The sequence below is a fragment of the Pseudochaenichthys georgianus genome, chromosome 6 (genome assembly GCF_902827115.2).
Source record: "Pseudochaenichthys georgianus chromosome 6, fPseGeo1.2, whole genome shotgun sequence".
NCBI classification, from domain to species: Eukaryota; Metazoa; Chordata; class Actinopteri; order Perciformes; family Channichthyidae; genus Pseudochaenichthys; species Pseudochaenichthys georgianus.
The window spans coordinates 15699087-15718970 of NC_047508.1; the positions used below are offsets into that span (position 1 = coordinate 15699087).

The following is a 19884-nucleotide window of genomic DNA, read 5'->3' on the forward strand; positions in this document are numbered from 1 at the left end:
TAACTATTTCACAGTAATTGACTGAATATTTCACAGTAATTGACTGTGAATATTTCACATTGACTGTAATATTTCACAGGAATTTACTGTAGATATTTTAGAGTAAATTAGAATAAAAGTACTACTAAATACTGTGACTTTACAGTTGCCATGCCCATGGAATTACTGTGATATAGCAGTACAGAACTGTGGTATTATGGTACCTTGATGTAAATGTAAATTACAGTAATTACCTGTATTTTCACACTATTACTGTAGAAGTAATGCAACACAGTAGCCAGTAATTTACTGTAAATATAAAAATGTAAATAATACGATAATATATTGTAAATTTGACTAGTTAACTGGGATTGTACCATAACTACACAATTCAATCAGCTCAATCAACAAAGAAAAACTAAGAAAATGCCCATTTTAACTTTGTATTACTCCATTGAAGTGCAAAGTACATTTCATAGTGTCTTGGACATGTTGTTACGGCCCCAACCTCTACTCCGCGGTAGTGGCTCGTGCTGAAACCCGCAACATGAAAGAATACACACAATAACCGGTAGGCTACTTGGTAACGAGCATTTATTGATAATCAGCCGTTTGCTCACACAAGCGAAACGGGAAACAAAAAGAGGTCTGGAGGAGTGGCCAAAAGAAACAAACAGAATGAGGGTAGCCGAGCCAGCCCTCCTAACAAGAAATCAAATATAAACCCTATGGGAAACAAAATAAAGCCGCGAAAACTGGACTACCAGGTCCTCCAGGCTAAACATAAACACGTCTGCAAAAATATGGCCTACAGCTCAAAATGGCAAAGAGGTATTCTAAGGAGAGTGTCTCCCGGCGTTAGGATAGGCGAGATCTCCTTTTCCTCCAGCTTCTCTTTATATACACGGCTGAGTGGAATTTGGAACACCTGGGCAGAGGCGGAGCCAGGACGAAAGGGAGGATACACCAAGCCCCCAGGAAGTGCGCCGGAGTCTGATGAGAATATTCGTTGTGGCCAAACGGCGGTACTACACTTCCTTTAGGTTGCTGGGCCCGGAAACACTTTTTCCCATTGACTTACATTGGGAAAGAGTGGTCTGTAATTCGTTAGATAATTTTTTTTAAACTAAATAAACAACCCAGTATGAACACTTGTATAGCACTTATTAAAAACATTCGTTCCTCAAGTTGTTAACATTTGCTAATAACGTTATTCTGAGAGTTATTTCCCTCTGCATTATGAACGAGCATCTAACCCACGGGACCGCGCCGCCTGGCACGTTCATGTTACGTGTTCAGCACTACATGCGTTTATCTTTACCCATGGATGCACAATAAGAACGGACCCATATCGCCTTACTGCCATCCCACGGAGCTGTAATAATGGATATATTGCACATGTTTGCTGTAATTCATCATTTGTAAAATATTATACTACATGGGCTGTATGATTAAATCTTGTACCGTAAATGTTGTATTAAATAAAGTTAATATTACCGACGTTAGATTAACGTCCCTGTAGCTTATTATTGCACTAAGAAGCTTATTGCACTGTGTGTGTATATATATATATACGGTGCTGTTACGTGTACGCAAATTGACGTGCTTGATGTGAACGAGAATTTTGGTTAAAGTTGCGCATGCGCTATGAGTGCACAAACGGGTACTTCTCAGGCATGCCGGGTAATCTGTGACGTTTCACTCTCTTAAAAGTTGGGCCATTTTATCATCATGCGCTAATGAGCAACTCTCATAGGAATGAATGAGGCCCAGCCTCCCACGCTGTATCCAGTTCTTATTATACATCCATGGGATACACGCAAGCAGACTATGCAGAAGTATTTTCACTACTCGCGTATAAAATCCCCGCCCCCACCTTCACAGCTGGTAGATTTCAACAGAGGAAAACCGACAACTGGAAGATGAGTGGAAAAGCGTCACATAAATGTATAAGTGCTCACAGCTCCGTGGGAATTATTATGTGCAATTCATTTCTAAAAGGCTTTCACATTACTATAATTATATTTTTATTTAAATGTAGGCTACATTTTACACCAAAACGGAACACAAAAGCAGGACCAACCATCATACATTGAATTCCTTGACTAACATGAGAAAGATTCATTCATTTAAATAAATATTTAATCAGAAATGGGCCGGTTCTAAGGGGTTATTCAGTTAAGCCCGATGAGAGGGGATACAGCTGTGCACATGTCATCATTAACAGACGTCGTTTAAGACTGAGTGACGTTTGAGTGAACGAGGACATCCCAATTAATACCTGAGGACTCCTCTGTCCTCGCGTCACCTCCTCGTGTCCCTCGCTCGCATCTTACGGAGGCGGAGCTAAGATGCAAGGAAGGGACGCGAGTGAGGGAAAGCAGGAGTCGAGGAGGGGTATTGGGATGAGGCTTGTAATGATAGGAAAGGTGGTTTCAAACTTCCTTTATAACCTCCTTTAGCTTAGGAACCACTGGACCTCCCTAACCGAAAGGAGAGGAGAAAATGCTGCCCCACAATGCCTTGCAGCCGCAGCATTTGACGTCACACAACAGTCGGCCATTCACGGAAACAATCGATTATGACGGAGAAATTATAATAATAATAATAATAATAATACATTGCATTTCAAAGCGCTTTTCCAGGTGCTCAAAGACGCTTTACAGTGGTGATAAAACATGATAAAATAGAATTTAAAAGTTATTAGAACAAGATAAAATAACATTTAAAAGTTATTAAAACAGCAATACAGCATAATTCACAGATTAAAAGCCAGTCTGAAGAGGTGTGTTTTGGTCAGTGTTTTGAAAGTGGGGGGGTCAGTGCAGTCTCTGATGTGTTGTGGGAGGGAGTTCCAGAGGGTGGGGGCAGCGATGGAGAAGGCTCTATCCCCCCAGGTTCGGAGCTTGGTTTTCTTGGAGATAGAGAGGAGGTTCGCTTCTGATGAGCAAAGGCTGCGGGAAGGGGTGTAGTGGTGGATCAGGTCGGAGAGGTAGGGGGGAGCCTGGTTATTGAGAGCTTTGTGTGTTAGCAGAAGGATTTTGAAGTGTATTCGTTGACGAACAGGGAGCCAGTGCAGGTTTTGAAGGACGGGGGTGATGTGGTCTCTGGAGCGGGTGTGGGTGAGGAGGCGGGCAGCGCAGTTCTGGATGTATTGTAGTTTATTTAGGATTTTGGATGATGAACCATACAGGATGCTGTTGCAGTAGTCCAGTCTTGAAGTGACAAATGCGTGGATGAGGGTTTCAGCAGCCGGGAAGGTGAGTGAGGGACGGAGGCGGGCAATGTTTTTCAGATGGAAGAAGGCGGTCCTGGTGATGTGGTTTGTGTGTTTGTCAAATTTGAGCTGGCTGTCAAAGATTACTCCAAGATTGCGAATGTGAGGAGGGGGGGTTAGAGTGGTGCTGTCAAGGGTGAGGTTGAAGTTCTGAGTGGTGTTGGTGCGGGATGGGGGTCCGATTATGATGATATCAGATTTGTCGCTGTTCAGTTGAAGGTAGTTTGTTTGCATCCTGGATTTAATTTCTGAGAGACAGTTGGTGAGTGTGGAGTGAGTTAAATGGTAAATGGACTGTACTTATATAGCGCTTTATCCAGTCTTTAAGACCCCTCAAAGCGCTTAACATACTACATGTCGTTCACCCATTCACACCCATTCATACAGAGCAGTGTATATTACTCTAGGAATTAACACGCATACAAATTCACACACCGTTGGCCATGCCATCGGGAGCAACTCAGGGTTAAGTATCTTGCCCAAGGATACATCGACATGTTGACTGCATGGGCTGGGATCTAACCCACAACCTTTTGGTGGAAAGACGACCGCACTCCCTCGCAGCCACAGTCTCCCTTGTTGTGGCAGTGATGGTTTTTGTGGAGATGTAGAGTTGGATGTCATCAGCGTAGCAGTGATACTGGAGGTTGTGGCGACGGATGATTTTTCCAAGGGGGAGTATATAGAGGATGAAGAGGAGGGGACCAAGCACCGAACCCTGGGGGACGCCTTGGTTCAGAGGGGCAGTGGAGGAAGTGCAGTTATTGATGTGGATGAACTGGTGTCTGTTGGTGAGGTATGATTTCAGCCAGGAGAGTGCAGTGTCAGTGATGTTGAGGGATGATTCCAGGCGGGACAGCAGGATGGTGTGGTCGATGGTGTCGAACGCTGCTGTGAGGTCGAGGAGGATGAGGATGTTGAGATTGCCGGAGTCTGAGGAGGAGAGGAGGTCGTTAGTGATTCTGAGGAGGGCTGTCTCTGTGCTATGTTTTGTCCGGAATCCTGATTGAAAGGGTTCAAACAGGTTATTGGAGCTGAGGTGGGATTTTAGTTGGAAGGCTACAACATGTTCGAGTAGCTTTGATAGGAACGGGAGATTGGAAATGGGCCGGAAGTTGGACATGATGTCAGGTGTGAGTCCGGGTTTTTTCAGTATGGGTGTAACAGCAGCCAGTTTGAGTGAGGGGGGGACTGATCCAGAGCAGAGGGAGGAGTTAATGATTGTGGTTATGAGTTGGGAGATGGGAGGGAGGCATTCCCTGACAAATGTAGTTGGTATGGGGTCCAGAGTGCAGGTGGAGTTCATTCCGGCCATGAGGGTGGAAAGTTGCATTGGGGTCACAGGGGAGAACCGGGATAGGGGCTTTGAGGTGAAGGGGGGGGGAGCCAGTGGGGGAGATGGGGAGGGCTGTTGAGGTCAGGTTTCTGTAGATGCTGTCGATTTTGGATTGAAAGAATGAGAGGAAAGAATTGCACTGTGCGGTTGTGAAGGATGGGGTGGCGTTGTCGCAGGGTTTAAGGAGTGTGCTGATGGTGGAGAACAGAGCCTTGGGGTTGCTGGAGCCGGAGTGTATCAGTTGTGAGTAGTAGTTGGTCCGGGCTGCTTTGAGCGCATTATTGTACTGATGTAGGTGGTCGTTGTAGGCATGGAGATGGACTGTTAGAGTGGTTTTCTTATGGAGGCGTTCCAGTTGGCGTTTTTGTGATTTCATTTGGCGGAGTTCAGGGGTGTACCAGGGAGCTGAATGTGTGAAAGAGACAGTTTTAGTTTTTTGGGGAGCCAGTTCATCAAGACAGGAGGAGAGTGTGGTGTTGTAGTAGTCCACTAGTTGACATGGATTGTCAGGCGGGGGGGGGGGGGGGAGGCGGACATCTTGCGGGTGATGCAAGCTGAGAGTGCTGAGGGAGACAGGGATTTTAGGTTTCTGAAGGTTAAGAAAATTAAAGAGAAATTATATCATGAAAGTTACGGTGCCTATTAAGCTTTTTAAAACGTATGTGGTAAGTTGCCAAAGTGCTTTGTTTTAAACGTTCATCAGTATTATAATCAAAAAGAGAAATATGAACGTTAGTTTGTACTGAAATGATCAAATAAAGTCAACATTTCACAGTCTTTACTGAGCTGTGTGGGGTTTGTTCAACTTTTAAAAGATGTTTGAATGGTGATATACACAGTGATAGGTGTTAAAGACTAACGTTTATAATAAATACATTTGTATTGATTTTAAGATATTTTCATAGTTCATCATACTGGGATAATTTTTTGTAATGTAGACCGGAGGGAGAGGGTGACGAGCATAAGTTTCACTTTCCTTTTTTATTTCAATTCCAACTTTGGTCATGAAGAATATGTTTCTCTGTTGTCCACGTTCATAAAGCAAAGCAGCAGCATCAGAGCACGGTGCAGAGTCTCTAGATGAGTTTACAGTAGTCCCTCGTTCTTATTAAACATCCATGTTGTAGTCCGCTGTATAGAAAAATGTAGTTTCCATAGTTTCCCCACAGCAGCAGACGCACAAAATGACGTCCGCTGGCGCATCATAAACACGTCGGATAGTGAAAGTGCAGTCGGATTCTCTAAAGTACCGCAGTCTCTTCTCCTAAAACCTTTTGAATTCTCCTGTCCACTATCCCTTAACCCCGTGACGTTTCACTCAGAGGTCAAAGAATAGGAGATAGGGTTAGAATTTAGGAGCTGATTTTTAAACTATCTGAACACAACCCAGGTGCACCTGGGCAGAGGCGGAGCCAGGGGCAGACCAGGTACGGCTGTGGCGCAGTGGATAGAGTGCTGGACTTCGAATCAGGGGGTACCAAGTTCGAGTCCCACTTCAGTCAGCATGTCGTTGTGTCCCTGGGCAAGACACTTCACCCCAAATTGCTCCTGTGGGGATTGTCCACAGTACTGACAGTAAGTCGCTTTGGATAAAAGTATCTAACAAATGACATGTAATGTAATGTAATGTGCGCCTGCGCAGCAGGGAGACAGAAAATAAAACAAGGAGGGGAGCACGTAACACATGTCTACACAGACATCCACTCAAAGTCAACAAGTTTTCTGAAGGATGTGCTGACATGGGGGTTTAAATTGCCATGCCTCTTTTTGGCTTTCGAGCCCGTCTCAGGTTTAATGCCCAGGAAGCACCTGAAAACAATAAGCCAAGACAACCATTTAAATTTTACATATGATTTATATGTTGCATCGTTTATTTTAAGGCACATGAAGCGGTGCCGCTTTCAATTTAAGTAAAACCTGCACCAAAGAAAGAAATTAGTATTTAAAGCCAAGCAAGAGCGATAAAAGCAAGAAAATCACTTAATTTGTTGTGTTATCACAGAGGATGGTCTGAATACAGTATTTTACTATGAAATAATACAGTAACATGTTGTGAAATCCTGGTAATCATTGATCCTGTACATTCACAGTAATTAACTGTGCCTGTATTGATTTCACTGTGAAATTATTATATTGTGAACATCACAGGTAAAGACTGTAAAGTGGTAAAACAGTCATTTATTGTAAAATATTACAGATACATATTGTGAAATCATGGTAATATTTTACAGTGTAGTCATCTTTCTTCAACACATCTTTCAAATGTTGGAGTTATGTGAAATGGGCTTAAATTATTTTCGTGAACAATTAAAAAAACATAGCTTGAAAGATTTTTTTATCTCTAAAGATATTTGTATTGATAGATTTTACTCTCATTGCTTGAATATAAGAGCTCTTCAGGAGAACAGATAGCATTTTGTAAAATACAGAAATTCAAACTATAAAAAAACAAATCCACAAAGATACAAAATAAATACCATTAGGGATAAAACGTTAGTCAACAGTAAGCCATTTCTGAATTAAGTTAGAAATTATAGAAATAAATCATATAAAATGTATTTAGGGTCACGATAAACATTCGTCACAATGACAAGGTTATGTTCTTTTTCACCTAGAATTAAAACGCTTGGGTATGCATCATAAAGACGTATTATTTATTTTATTTATATTTATGACAGAGCTGCTCCTTAGAAACCGAATTCCGCACTCAAACATCCATGATAATGTTCTAACTCATTTATATGGACATTTATTAACTCCTTAAAAAAATCATGGATATAATTTCACCCATCTGTCATCACATGTGGTTATGCCGAGTGACCCATCACAGATTTTCATTGATACAAGTGCAGTTTATTTAAGCAGCATGCCCCCCGCTGCCTGTGTTTACTTCCTTTGCCTGTTGTGGCAGGTGCTTGCACCTATATTTAGCCTTATCTCTATGCGTCATTACCAAGTTGGCAGATCGTGCAGAAGCTCTAAACACATGAGATGAAATATCAGATCTACTAAAAGGATGTGAAATCTTTTTTTATTTCCTGTCATGCTGTTAATAATTAATATGGATGCATTATTATGTTGCTTATACATCGCTGAAGGCTGCATGATATCCTGCAGTATGTAGGGGCAGCTTTTCTCCATGATATTCGAGTGGAGTCACAGCTCAGTAAGACATATAATCAATAATGCTCCCCTTAACATGGATACACGCTGGTGGGATATCTAATTTTGCCAGTCATTGGCAGGGCTTAGCTTTGCAAAGCTGTGACACATGTAATCGTGCTAGTAGAGCAAGCAGGATGGCAGCCAGTGAAAAGCAGGTTGCTGCTCTTTACCTCCCCCACGGAGCCACCACAGACAGACTTTGTCCCGACCCAGCCTCACAGGCTTTGTCCCCATTTCACTCTCAACCTGATCAGTAATTCCAGCCGCGGCCTACTGGAGGTCCTGGTCATCTGAGCCACAGCAAATAAAGAAGAGATCTAGATCACTAGTGGAGAATACACAACTGACGAGGTGCAGCGACACAGAAACATGCTTGGGAAACATTTAATAACAAGCTTGTAGCTAAGTCTAAAAAGAATAATTATTTTAGATTTCACACTCAATGACCCACTCCCTGTACATGGTTCTTCTGTTGTGTATTTATGTGCTTTTCATTCTTCTGTAGTGTTGAAAGACACTGCTATTCCCCACAGAAAAATATCTTAACACTAGAACCGCCAACGGGTACATTTTACCCGCAGCTGTTTCTTGATTGTTTGTAACTTTTTGTTCAATCAAATATTCAAATATCCCAGTCCGTGACTTTTCCTGAAAGTGTGTTTTGTAGCACCCTCTGTTGTTAAAAATTGTCAATAGGAAGTCAGATTGAAAAAATTGCCCAAGAAATTGCCATTTATACCCATCAGCACCAGTGGGTAATATTTACCTTATAGAACATGCAGTGATTTTGGCGCTATTGATCTCGCGCAAAAACATAAACATGACGTGTTGCTATAGCAACACCTGTTGTTTACTGCGGTTCCTTATAGATAGATAGATGGAGAGATAGATAGATAGATAGATAGATAGATAGATAGATAGATAGTTATAATATAGATAGATTGAGAGAGAGATGGAGAGACACTTTGCACATAACTCACGGTAGCGATCTTTTATACTTCATGCAATCTGCACAAACTAGATATCATATGAAAGCTGAGAGTCCACAGATTATATTGGTATACATTTCATGACTGTGCAAAACTCACTGTTAACCCTGTGTTCTAGTATGATAAATAAAAGAACATTGAAAATCAATGCATTCTAATAGCGGGTACATTTGACCCGTTGGCAGTTTTAGGTATACAGTGACCCCTGGCGGTTCTAGTGTTAAAAGCCTTTTAGCTGTGGAAGTTGGCCGATCTCTTTGTTGATTTTCCTAATTATTCTGTTTATGCCAATTAGACTGCAATCGGCCTTCTTCCAGGTCACACTGATATTCACAATTCAATTCCTCTTGTTTACAGAAGTTTGGTTCTGGTGTAGGGACCCTGCCTCAGCTTCAGCCACCCGTGGTCCAAGTGGTGGTCAGCAATGCCAAAAACCAAAACCAGCAGTCGGACAGCATCCTGCCCCAAATTGCCAACAAGGGGGGCCAAAACAACTATCAGTCACACCCGGTGAGGCTCTCATACACCAGCAGCCTGTAAAACATCCACAGTCGCTAATATATCTCAAATTTGATAGATAGATAATGAAAACATGTTGAAGGTCACACTAGATATTAATCTTGTTTTGCTCATAATTATAAATGGACTTCCTGTGTGTCTGTTGTACAGGATGAGAGGCAGAAGCCCGCTCAGCAGTTCAGCATGCGCTTTGGTGCAGCAATGGATAACATGTCCGTCTCCCGCAACAGCAAGATTTTCAGCAACAAGCTGGAGAAAGAGAAGGCATTCGAGGGACAAAGGCTACCCATGTCCCCCATGGGTATGTTATTGCAGATACAAATAGTGTATCACAGAAATGTTATTCCATTCCATTTTAAATCTTTGGAGGGAGTTACATCACACACATATAACTAAGTAACTATTTTTGATGCCTTTAAAAAAGCTGGCATTGAAGTCAACTGTTCACGAATGTCTGCTTTTGGCAGAGATGTGATCAATAACATAGTGACTCACCCCCTCCTCTTTCTTCCTGTTGCAGAGGCACTGAAGAACTTCAAGGACCGGATGACAGAGTTTGAGCAGGAGGAAATCATGGACTACGCAGAGATCTGGTTCCTTGGTGCCGGCTCTCAGAAGATCGAGGGTTCCCAAGGAACACCGCAGAACAGTGGATATGATGACGAGCATGGAAGCTACGTCAGGGTAAGATGGGTGGTCTGTCACAATCATATCATTGTTTTAATGTAGTGTGGTTACGAGTAGAGACCATTTAGAAAAGTCTTCCTTGTCACTGATGACAATTGGTTTTTTCAAACTATTGTTAAATGTAAAAATGTGATACATTACATATACAAGGTTTGTGGTTGAAACTCAAGCCTGGCTGGCATACAAACTTTTGTCATGGAAACAGATACATCTTGGATTGAAAAAGTGAGGCTGTTTTGAGACTCCCAAGCCTTAGATGTAAACATTTCCTAGAGGCACTTAAATACACCAACCAAGACTTTCTAAACAGTTGCTGAAGTAAGCTTTGACAGAGAGAAGGTGATGAAATGTGATTTTTCATGAATTGCCAGCAAGAGCTGAAACTCATACTGTAGCTACCAAAATAATCGAATCTAAACACGTGTGATTTTGTTTACAAAGTGTTCAGTCATAAGTTTAAACAGATAAACACCATAGTTCTATAAAAGTCGGCAGCTTGATGGACTAAAATTCTGCAGACACACAAAGTATTTTTAACTGCCTAAACTAAACTATATAAGACAAGATGCCTTCATGTGATCTTAATCCTGGAGCTGCAGACATAAACCCACAGCCAGTCTGTTGGTCTTCATTGTTTAATATTTGGCACAATAAACTGAACTGAGGTCATCATCTGGGATAAATCCTGTGACTGACAGACAGGTATGTGTTATGCGATATGTAATGAATGAGCTGTTTAGGGCTGAGTGACTGACCATTGTGTGTAGACTCTCATTGAGGCTCATCTCACTGTCACAGGCTTCAGCTGGCAGTCACAGTTAACACTGCACACACAGATCAGTGTGAGGAAGCATGATGTGCAGACTAACTGTATTTGAGGAAATATGTTAACAAAACTATTAACAGTAGCTATCATGTACACATTTACCTGAATGTATTACATTTATATTTACTTCAAAAAGCAACTTTCATCTGATTTGATAAATGTATTACTTCCGGACATATACATGAAAAACAATCTATTCTTTTTAATGTAAATCATTAAAAAAATCCTGTTGTTCACATATATGAAGTGCCAAAAAACATGTTTTTATTTATTTGTTAATGGTGATGATGATGATATATACCGAGGTTCTAAGTCCGTTCAAATATTCACTGTGCTCTCCTTCTTGCTCCTCAAGGTGCTGCATGACCATATTGGCTACAGGTTTGAAGTGCTCGAAGTGATCGGGAAAGGCTCCTTTGGGCAGGTCCTCAAATGTCTCGACCACAAGAACAATGAGCTCGTAGCCATCAAGATGATACGCAATAAGAAAAGGTACACAGAAATATTTCACTCTAGTTCACAACTCGCTACATTTGATTGAACCTTTCCTAGAAAGTATCTTCAATTTACTTATCCAGAATATTTTTATAAAATACCCCATTTATTACTCTTGTATTTAAATGACGCTATACCTCACTCTATAGATAAGTAATTTCACAAATCACATTTAAGGAGTTGTTTTTTTTCATTCACTTGAGGTCTGACACTGTTGTGAGGTTTTCCCAAATGCCTGTCCCGTGCTCACTTTACATTTAACGAGTCTGCCAAATCGCTGAGATCATGTTTTAGCAGGATAGAAGTCAAAGTCTTACCTGTCCTCATTCCCCCAGGATCATGTAAAGGTCATGTAGGTTCGCCGCAGCAGCCATCGGGTCCTACCGCCACTTTAATAATACAGAAAACAGATAGAGGAAGCAAACTCTGCCCTGCAATAGCCGATGTTATCTCTTCCGGGAGAGGAACAAAAAAACCTTTACATAAAGGAATGTTTAAGGATGTTAGGGTGTGGTGTGCTGGGAGAAACCTCTGCAGAAGAGAAAAACATCAGCAGATATGTTCATTACATATATTCTAAAAAGATTCCAAGCATTCTCACCACTTTGGAATCTAGGATCTTGAATAAATGTATTTCTATTATGCTAATTTTCAGGTTTCATATTTGGTGTGGCTGCCTCTACTGGGACATGTCTCCATGCTTTAATGTTCAAAAAGCTATTTATTTTTGCTCATACTACCTGTGCTGCAGCACCTCTTTTCACCCTCTGTCTGAAACCAGAGCCCAGTCTGCTCTGATTGGTTAGCAGGCCGGCTCTGTTGTGATTGGTCAACTGCTTTTAAATGTCCCGGCCCTTAGCCTTTTATGTACAATGTGTTGGAGTTCTAGCCAATAGAAGTGCTATGCTGTGATGTAACTATGTCACAGAGGTAAACAAAGACTACAGTCGAGGCGTTTCAGGCAGGAGGGAGTGTGTGGGAGAGAAACTCCCTCTGGAAGGAACTTTGGGATGGTAGCCTTTGAAGACCATTTACATGCACAAAAACCTTTATAAAACACTACAGGAAAGGTACAATCCCAAAAAGCACAATATCCCTTTTTAATTATTCTGCCAGCTTAATTCTTGGAAATAAAATGTAAAGAAGAATCTCAATCACATACTTTTTAATTTCAGTTAACTAACAGCTTCTGTAAATGTGTCTGTAGGTTTCATCACCAAGCCCTGGTTGAGCTGAAGATCCTGGATGTGATAAAGAGGAAAGACAAAGACAACATGCACAACGTCATCCACATGAAGGAGTACTTTTACTTCCGAAATCACCTCTGCATCTCCTTTGAGCTTCTCGGGTTAGTACAATCATGAGTTATCACATTACTGAATAATTAATCTGTTGATCGAGTGTGTTCCGGGTAAGCCACCTTCCCGAGAACAACAATACGCTTAGATCACTGCAACGTGTTATCAAAGGCTCTAATGACTCGTCTCTTTTCCAGTAATACTATGTGACAACAGGCAATCAGGAGTCCCCTGTGTACCTTAAGATGCTGTTTACACGAGAACGCAAACGGTTGTATCCGCTACTTTTCTCTTTCGTATAGCCCGTTCGTTCACACTAGCCCGTAACGGAAACGCGGTAACGGTCTCCCAAACGATAACAGGTCCCAATGTGGATAGATCTGCAAACGGAACGCTCTGGGGGGCAAACGGCTCCTTGTGTACGCCCGATACGATCATTTCCTGATACCGATGAAGCTATAGCCCCGCCTCTCCCCACCTCTGCTGCTCACTGTTATAGCAGTAGCAGTAACTACTGTCAGTAGCTACTGCTACTGCTACTGACCATGCTACTGATGTTAGTCCAAAATCTACAGCTCGACCATGCTACAGATGTTAGTTAGTGATGTTAATCTACAGCTCCTCTACCACAACCATCAGCATGGACAGCAGTGGACATGGAGAATTACATGAATTACATGTTGCTAAATCCACTGCGGGGCATAAACTGAAGGGTAACCATGGCAACCATGCTCTGGGGTCTTCTCCGCTGCTTTTGGTGTATTTTGTGGTGAAAGTACAGCGCCACTTACAGGCCCGGCATATGTACTACAGCGTCTCCAGAGCTCCCGAGCGGTCTCGTGTGAACGGAAGACTTTTTTGATATCGTATTCGGTTCGTTTAAGTTTCGTATGCATTTGCGTTTGCGTGTAAATGGGGTCCAAGCCTCCGGTGTTTTGGGAACTGATACCCATCTGAAGGGACATCGTTGTGTGTATCACTCAGGCTGAATGACCTTTAGAGGACGTCTTGAACCGCCACCTTGTCTAACATTACTGTCACAGAATCCTTTAGTTAAGGCCTTGATTAGGGTCCTATCTCTTACCCCCTGTTGCTTCATGGTGTGAAGGCTCCAGTTACACACTCTGAAGAAGTTTAGGCCTATTAGAAGTAGCAAAAGGTAGTAGGAGGACACATTCTGGGTCTCTGTCCATCCCTCTGAACGTGAGCACATTCATAGATTATTTGAGTATTCACTTGACAGTGGACGTTATATTAATGGTGATGTAAAGTGCTGAGTGACTTCAGATTTAGCAGCCTTTTTTCTCATCATTTAGTTAAGAAACAGTTGTTAAAATTTGATTTAAAAAAAGGATGTGGATATGAGTCCTAAACCATGGAAATAAGTTGGAACTTTAGCATTTCTGGGTTTTCTCGTTGTGAAGTTATTGGTTTTTGGTTAATTGCCTGAAATACGAGCAGTGGTTAATACATGCTTTAACACGGCTTAGTTGAATACTATGATTATTCGAGGGTGTTAATACTTGATAACACACCACTGTTAAGCAAAATAATGACCATTGCTAAGGAGGAGGAAGGAAAGCGCTAAGAAGACAGAGCGTTGGATGTCAGAGAAATCAACAGAAGAAGGCAGACAGGAAATAAACACATAAGAACACACGGTATGGGCTCTGGCATTGTTTAAGGACTTGTTAGTGAGTATTATTTTCTTAGCAGAAGAAATATGATAGTTTTTAGGTGATCAAAATATAGTCAAGTTGTTGGTTGTATGGGTCGTGTAATAAGTGGAATAATGTTCTCCGAGGCTTTCATTAATGAAAATAGAAGACCCTTTGTGTTGGGCTCCATAATCAGCCAGTCAGGTGTTCTTTTTTTATTAATGACCACCACATTGCACATTATCCCTTACTGTGCAGATTTTCACATTTGGTTCTACAACATTAAGTACATCAGTACAGCACAAATGTGGTTTCTGAAAAGTGACTAAATGAGACTACTAAGCATCATCACGCTGAACAGGAGTCCGCCTATCGTGAAGGGAAACAAAACAAATGTTTGTGTTTTAACAGCACTGTAAGCTAACCATACATCCCATTATGTTTCTCTCCTCAGGGTGAACTTGTATGAGCTGATAAAAAAAAACAACTTCCAGGGCTTCAGTATCGCTCTGATCCGCCGCTTCACCCATGCTCTCCTGCGGTGCCTTCAGATGCTACACAGGGAGAAGATAATCCACTGCGACCTCAAACCGGTACTCCCAGAGTTTCTGAACTTGTTTTTTCCATGTATAATCGAGACACAATTTAAAATATAGTCATCAGAACCTGATTTCTGAACGAAATCCCTGTACCGCTGTTGGCAATTGTACTGCAAAGAAATCCTCAAAAATAAACTATGAATTTTGCTCCATCTTGTGGATGAGTATAATATTGCATCAGCATTACATAAAAGCAAATAGTTTGAACTTTATGTTTTGCTTCTGCTTGTGAACAGGAGAACATCCTCCTGTCTCAGAGAGGGCCAGGGAACATCAAGGTGGTGGACTTTGGATCAAGCTGTTACGAACAACAAAGAGGTAGGGGCATGAAACTCAACTGAGAGAATATTTAACAATATGTACCATGTCTGGATATGCTGAGAAATGCAACATTATGAGAACTTATATCCATCACAGTCTCTTCTGTCTCTTCCATTAGTGTACACATACATCCAGAGTCGTTTCTACCGCTCTCCAGAGGTCATCCTGGGTCACCCCTACAGCATGGCCATTGATATGTGGAGTCTGGGTTGCATCCTTGGTGAACTGTACACAGGCTATCCTCTCTTCCCAGGAGAGAGCGAAGTGGAGCAGATAGCCTGCATAATGGAGGTACGACGTGGAAAGAGTTGTTTGCCCATTTTAAATGTGTTTGTTTTGCACACAAATATAAATACAGAACAATTTTCCAATATGGTTGTTGATTTGCTCCAGGTTGTTAAGATGTCTAATATTGTGACTCACAGGTTCTTGGGATGCCTCCAAATGATTTTGTTCAGTCAGCATCGAGGAGGAGGTTGTTCTTCGGTGAGTATTTATCTCTATTTTTGTATCTTTTTTTAATATGTCTTGTTTCCGTAGAGATAGGATTACTAATGTTCTCAAAAGTTAAATGAATTTCTAGGATGGGACTATCAAATCAAATCAAGTTTTATTTATATAGCACATTTATAAAACGATTTTTGGTCGAGCCAAAGTGCTGTACATATAATAAAAATAGCCTACAGTAGAGACACTTTACAGCAAATACAACAGCACAGATTGTTCAGAATATCAGTATGAGAAAAACGACACCCTCTATCCGTAGACCCTCACATCGTACCAGGAAAAACTTCCGGAGAAAACCCACAGTTTAAGGGGAACATGTGAGAAACCTCAGGGAGAGCAACAGAGGAGGGATCCCTCTCCCAGGACGGACAGACGTGCAATAGATGCCGTGTGTAAATCGAAGAGATAATACATTTTACAGCATATAGACCGAATGTTAGGAAATGCATGTGTCTGTAATAAGAAGATGAATCCACGAGGATGTCAGCTACAATCCTGTGGAAGCCATCAGGGAAGCAGCATGACGAGACCCAAGGCAGGGCCGCAGAGACGGGTTCAGCCACGACCCGAAGTCCACGGCTTAATCCAGAACTCAGGATAGAGGATCCAGGACACAGGACTACAGCAAGAGGATCAGCCTCGACTCCGGATCCCGGCGTAGATATAGATACAAAACAAGAAAAAAGATTTGGGTGGGTTAATCGGAACAAGAGAATACACAGACACAGACAGAGAGGGAAAAGGTCATTGGATAAAAGTTATTCTTGATAACCCTCTAGAAAGATCTCATGAACTTCCCCACTCAATCTATCAAGACCCGAGCAGTTCTATTAGATATAGGATAAGAAACAGAGAGAGGGAGCAAAACAACCTATCTCTTCGTCAGATGCACTCCCCCGCTTATCTAAGCGACTCTGAACCCCGTTACCCTCTACAAGGCCATAGACCAGCAGAGGGAAAATGGGGGGTGGGTAAGGGTAAGGGTTTTTAAGAATAAACCGCAAGGGTCTAAAGGAAAAAAATATGAAATATAAGGTACTATATTTTAAGTAATCCTATCTACTATTCCTATATTTGAATAATGTATAAACTATTTTAAAAATACTTTATGAAATCCTATGTTATGTTGTAAATATTAAAATAAAGAACTAAATGAATAAATAAATAACTAAATAAATGAATAAATAGATAATTAAACAAAAGCCAGAGAGAAAAAGTGAGTACTAGTGTTGATTTAAAAACTCCCAGGGTCTGGGCCAACCTCACATGGAGGGGCAAAGTATTTCCAGAGCCTAGGGCCAGCCGCTGCAAAAGCTCGATGCCCTCGGGTTTTAAGCCTGGTTTTAGGCACTATCAACTAGTGCTGGGGGGAAACGATTATTTTGAAAACGATTATTCGGGCGATTATTTGATCGATTAGTCGACTAATCTAACGATTATTTTTCTGTTGTTCAATTCATAAAAAACGTAATGTCAAAAAAAAATTCACGACACTGTGTCTCAGGGGATCTTAATATTTAAGAACCTATTAATGTGTTATACCAGATTAACGGAAATAATCTCAGCTAATTGACGATACAAACCATGTTTACCAAAACAAAACACAAGTCTCATAAGAAGCATCTAAATGACCCCTGAGCGAAAAATGCTAACGGACATTGGCACAGCACTCAAGATAAAGGTACCCTTATTACTTATCGTAGCTGCACATACAAGATATCCGATTAAAACTGAGACTCCACAGATTATGTAGGTATATAGTATCATCACTGAGTGATCCGGACTCGCGACAGGGGAAGCAAACACAGTCATCACAACACGTACCTTTACGGAGCTTCTAGGGAGATCGTCTCACCACAGTAGCAGTCAATTTGATCAAAAGACGTGTTCAATGGCATTAAAATGAGAAAAAACCCGGCTGAATCGGTTAATCCATAGGTTTTTAACGTCTATGTATAAAAAAATGATTGAATTTATAATCCAAAATTCCATTTTTATGTAAAAATCGGAGCGCAAATGCTAGCTGCTAATGGTAGCCACCAGAGCTAGCTGCTGCTTCCGGTCTTGGCTATGCAGCAGTCTCACACACACACACATTACCAAATAAGGACTATGTGGGATACATAGTATCCCACATAGTCCTTATGTGGGATACATAGTATCCCACATCGATTCCATTGGCTCTGACTGTCAGGAAGAGATGTCACATGTCAAAATCCAGGCCAGAGATAAGGAAAATCCACCCAAAGAGCCCCAGAAGAGGTTTTTTTGTGCTAAATCTGTCTAAAAAGGTCAAATATCACTTGTTTTGCATCAATCTTGATACAGGGTACTTATTGTATGTTGTACTTTGGATTCCTAAAGCTTTGAGTCTACTAACCCATCATCCAAGGTTAGTTTTCACTATAAGTACAACATATTTTATGTTCAATCTAAATTTTCTTTAAAATAAAAAACATCTATATTGAATCTGACTTTTCTACATCCAACTCACAGGTTTATCATTACTTTGAGAAAAAAGATTATGAATTGAACCCTTTTAGAAGGGAAGATATGGTCATTTGTTCTGGGAATGTCATTTTGGAGCCTGAAACCTGAAAAACAGACTCGGGGTTTAACAGGTTGATAATAGTTTTTTTGTATTGCACAGCAAAATAAGAAATATAGAATAAATGTATCCAAAATAAAAAGGCCATTTTACTCTTACAGTCCAACAAAAAATCTCTTCTGTACAAAATATAAAAAATGTAGTGCAAAAACAAACACTGTGCCGTGCACAGTACAGAAATGTAACAATATAACAACACAAGAACCTGATGCACAATGAAACTGACTCTTAACTACTAGTATTCTGGCAGCTTACATGCTAATGAAGAGTGTGCAATTACTGCAATATAAGTACTGGCCACTTTCCTCCTTCTCTCCTCCCTCAAAACTATACTCCTCCTACTTTGAATTACTGTGGAGGAATGTGAGCATGTCCACGTGTTCTTTGGTGAGGCTTGCTCTTTTTTTGTTCAATGTTCCCTGCTGCTGAGAACAGACGTTCAGAAGGTGTGGATGTTGCAGGTGCAGCCAGATAAGATCTCGCCACAACAGCCAGGGAGGGGAACTTTGCTTCATTTTCTTTCCACCATTGGAGTGGGTTTTTGTCCTTTGGAATGGCTTTCCCCCCAAAGTACAGAAGCACCTCATTCCTGACAGCATCTTCCCTCTGGTCATGGGCTGGGTCGTCATCTTCCATCTCCTCCTCCTCATCATCATCTGACCCAAGCAATGTGTCCAGGACAGACTTTGGCTTCTGTCCTCTTGAGTGATCTAGCTGGCCACTGGGGGAGTCAGGCTCTTCCCTCACTCGTACTCGTCTGGCATCAAGTGCAAGGGTCTGAAGTTTTATTTTCACCTTCAGGATGTCATCTGTGTGGACAGGAACTTCAGTTTTTGGAATCTCGGATCAAGGGCTGCGGCAAAGATGCACACATTCTTCCCGTCCTCGTCATAAGTGGTCTCAACCTTCCATCTGAAAAATAATGGATTTAATGTGCACACTTTAAATCAAAGAAATTCAAGGTGCTTCAAGATAAAGATAACAGTAGAATCCATAGCTCTACATGATAAAATCATAATGGGAAAACATTGATGCAAACTGGGAAAGTTTAATTCAAATATTCAGTTAGTTCACTTTAAGAGATTTAAAGAGCTGCATATTATTTAAACTAACCTTGAAGCAATCTCTGCCGCGGCTGCAGTTTGAAAGGTGGCAATTGGAGCAGACTCAAAGGCTTTCTGCGTGGACTTCTGTAGGCCTTTCACCAGCGGAGGCAGGACAGAGACCGTGACATATGCCTCTCCACTCAGGAAGACGGTGGCTTGCTCGAAGGGCTCAAGTGCTTCATGTAGGTTCCCCAGGATGCTCCATTGGTCAGCTCTCATACCCAGGTAGTGTTTTCCTGCCTTGGTGACCTCTGGGTCTGAGAGGGTTGCGGTTACAGGCCACCGTTGCTCAAGGAGGCGTTTGATCATATAAAAAGAGCTATTCCATCTGATGGGTACATCCTGTGACAACTTTTGTTGCGGTGTGCCCATTTGCTCTTGTTTGAGTTTCAGCTTCAGGGTGGCGACCTCGCTGCTGTGGAAGTATGTTACGAGGCTCCTTGCTGCCCCAAGTGCCTTGTTGATTCGGGGCTCTTTCAGTGCATGGTTGACAATCAACTGGGTGGTATGGCCA

General features: G+C 41.6%; 1 protein-coding gene across 4 annotated transcripts in view; it reads left to right on the forward strand.

The window, feature by feature from the left end:
- The window catches only part of dyrk4 (dual-specificity tyrosine-(Y)-phosphorylation regulated kinase 4), a 57073-nt gene that overhangs the window by 30702 nt on the left and 6487 nt on the right, over positions 1-19884 (forward strand). For all 4 annotated transcript variants that reach the window (XM_034084387.2, XM_034084391.2, XM_034084390.2 and 1 more), the window contains 9 exons: positions 9104-9256; positions 9416-9566; positions 9786-9949; positions 11134-11270; positions 12481-12621; positions 14684-14822; positions 15065-15146; positions 15268-15440; positions 15575-15635. In XM_034084387.2, coding sequence (XP_033940278.1) covers positions 9104-9256; positions 9416-9566; positions 9786-9949; positions 11134-11270; positions 12481-12621; positions 14684-14822; positions 15065-15146; positions 15268-15440; positions 15575-15635 — 1201 coding nt within the window. The remainder of the gene's footprint in view (positions 1-9103; positions 9257-9415; positions 9567-9785; positions 9950-11133; positions 11271-12480; positions 12622-14683; positions 14823-15064; positions 15147-15267; positions 15441-15574; positions 15636-19884) is intronic.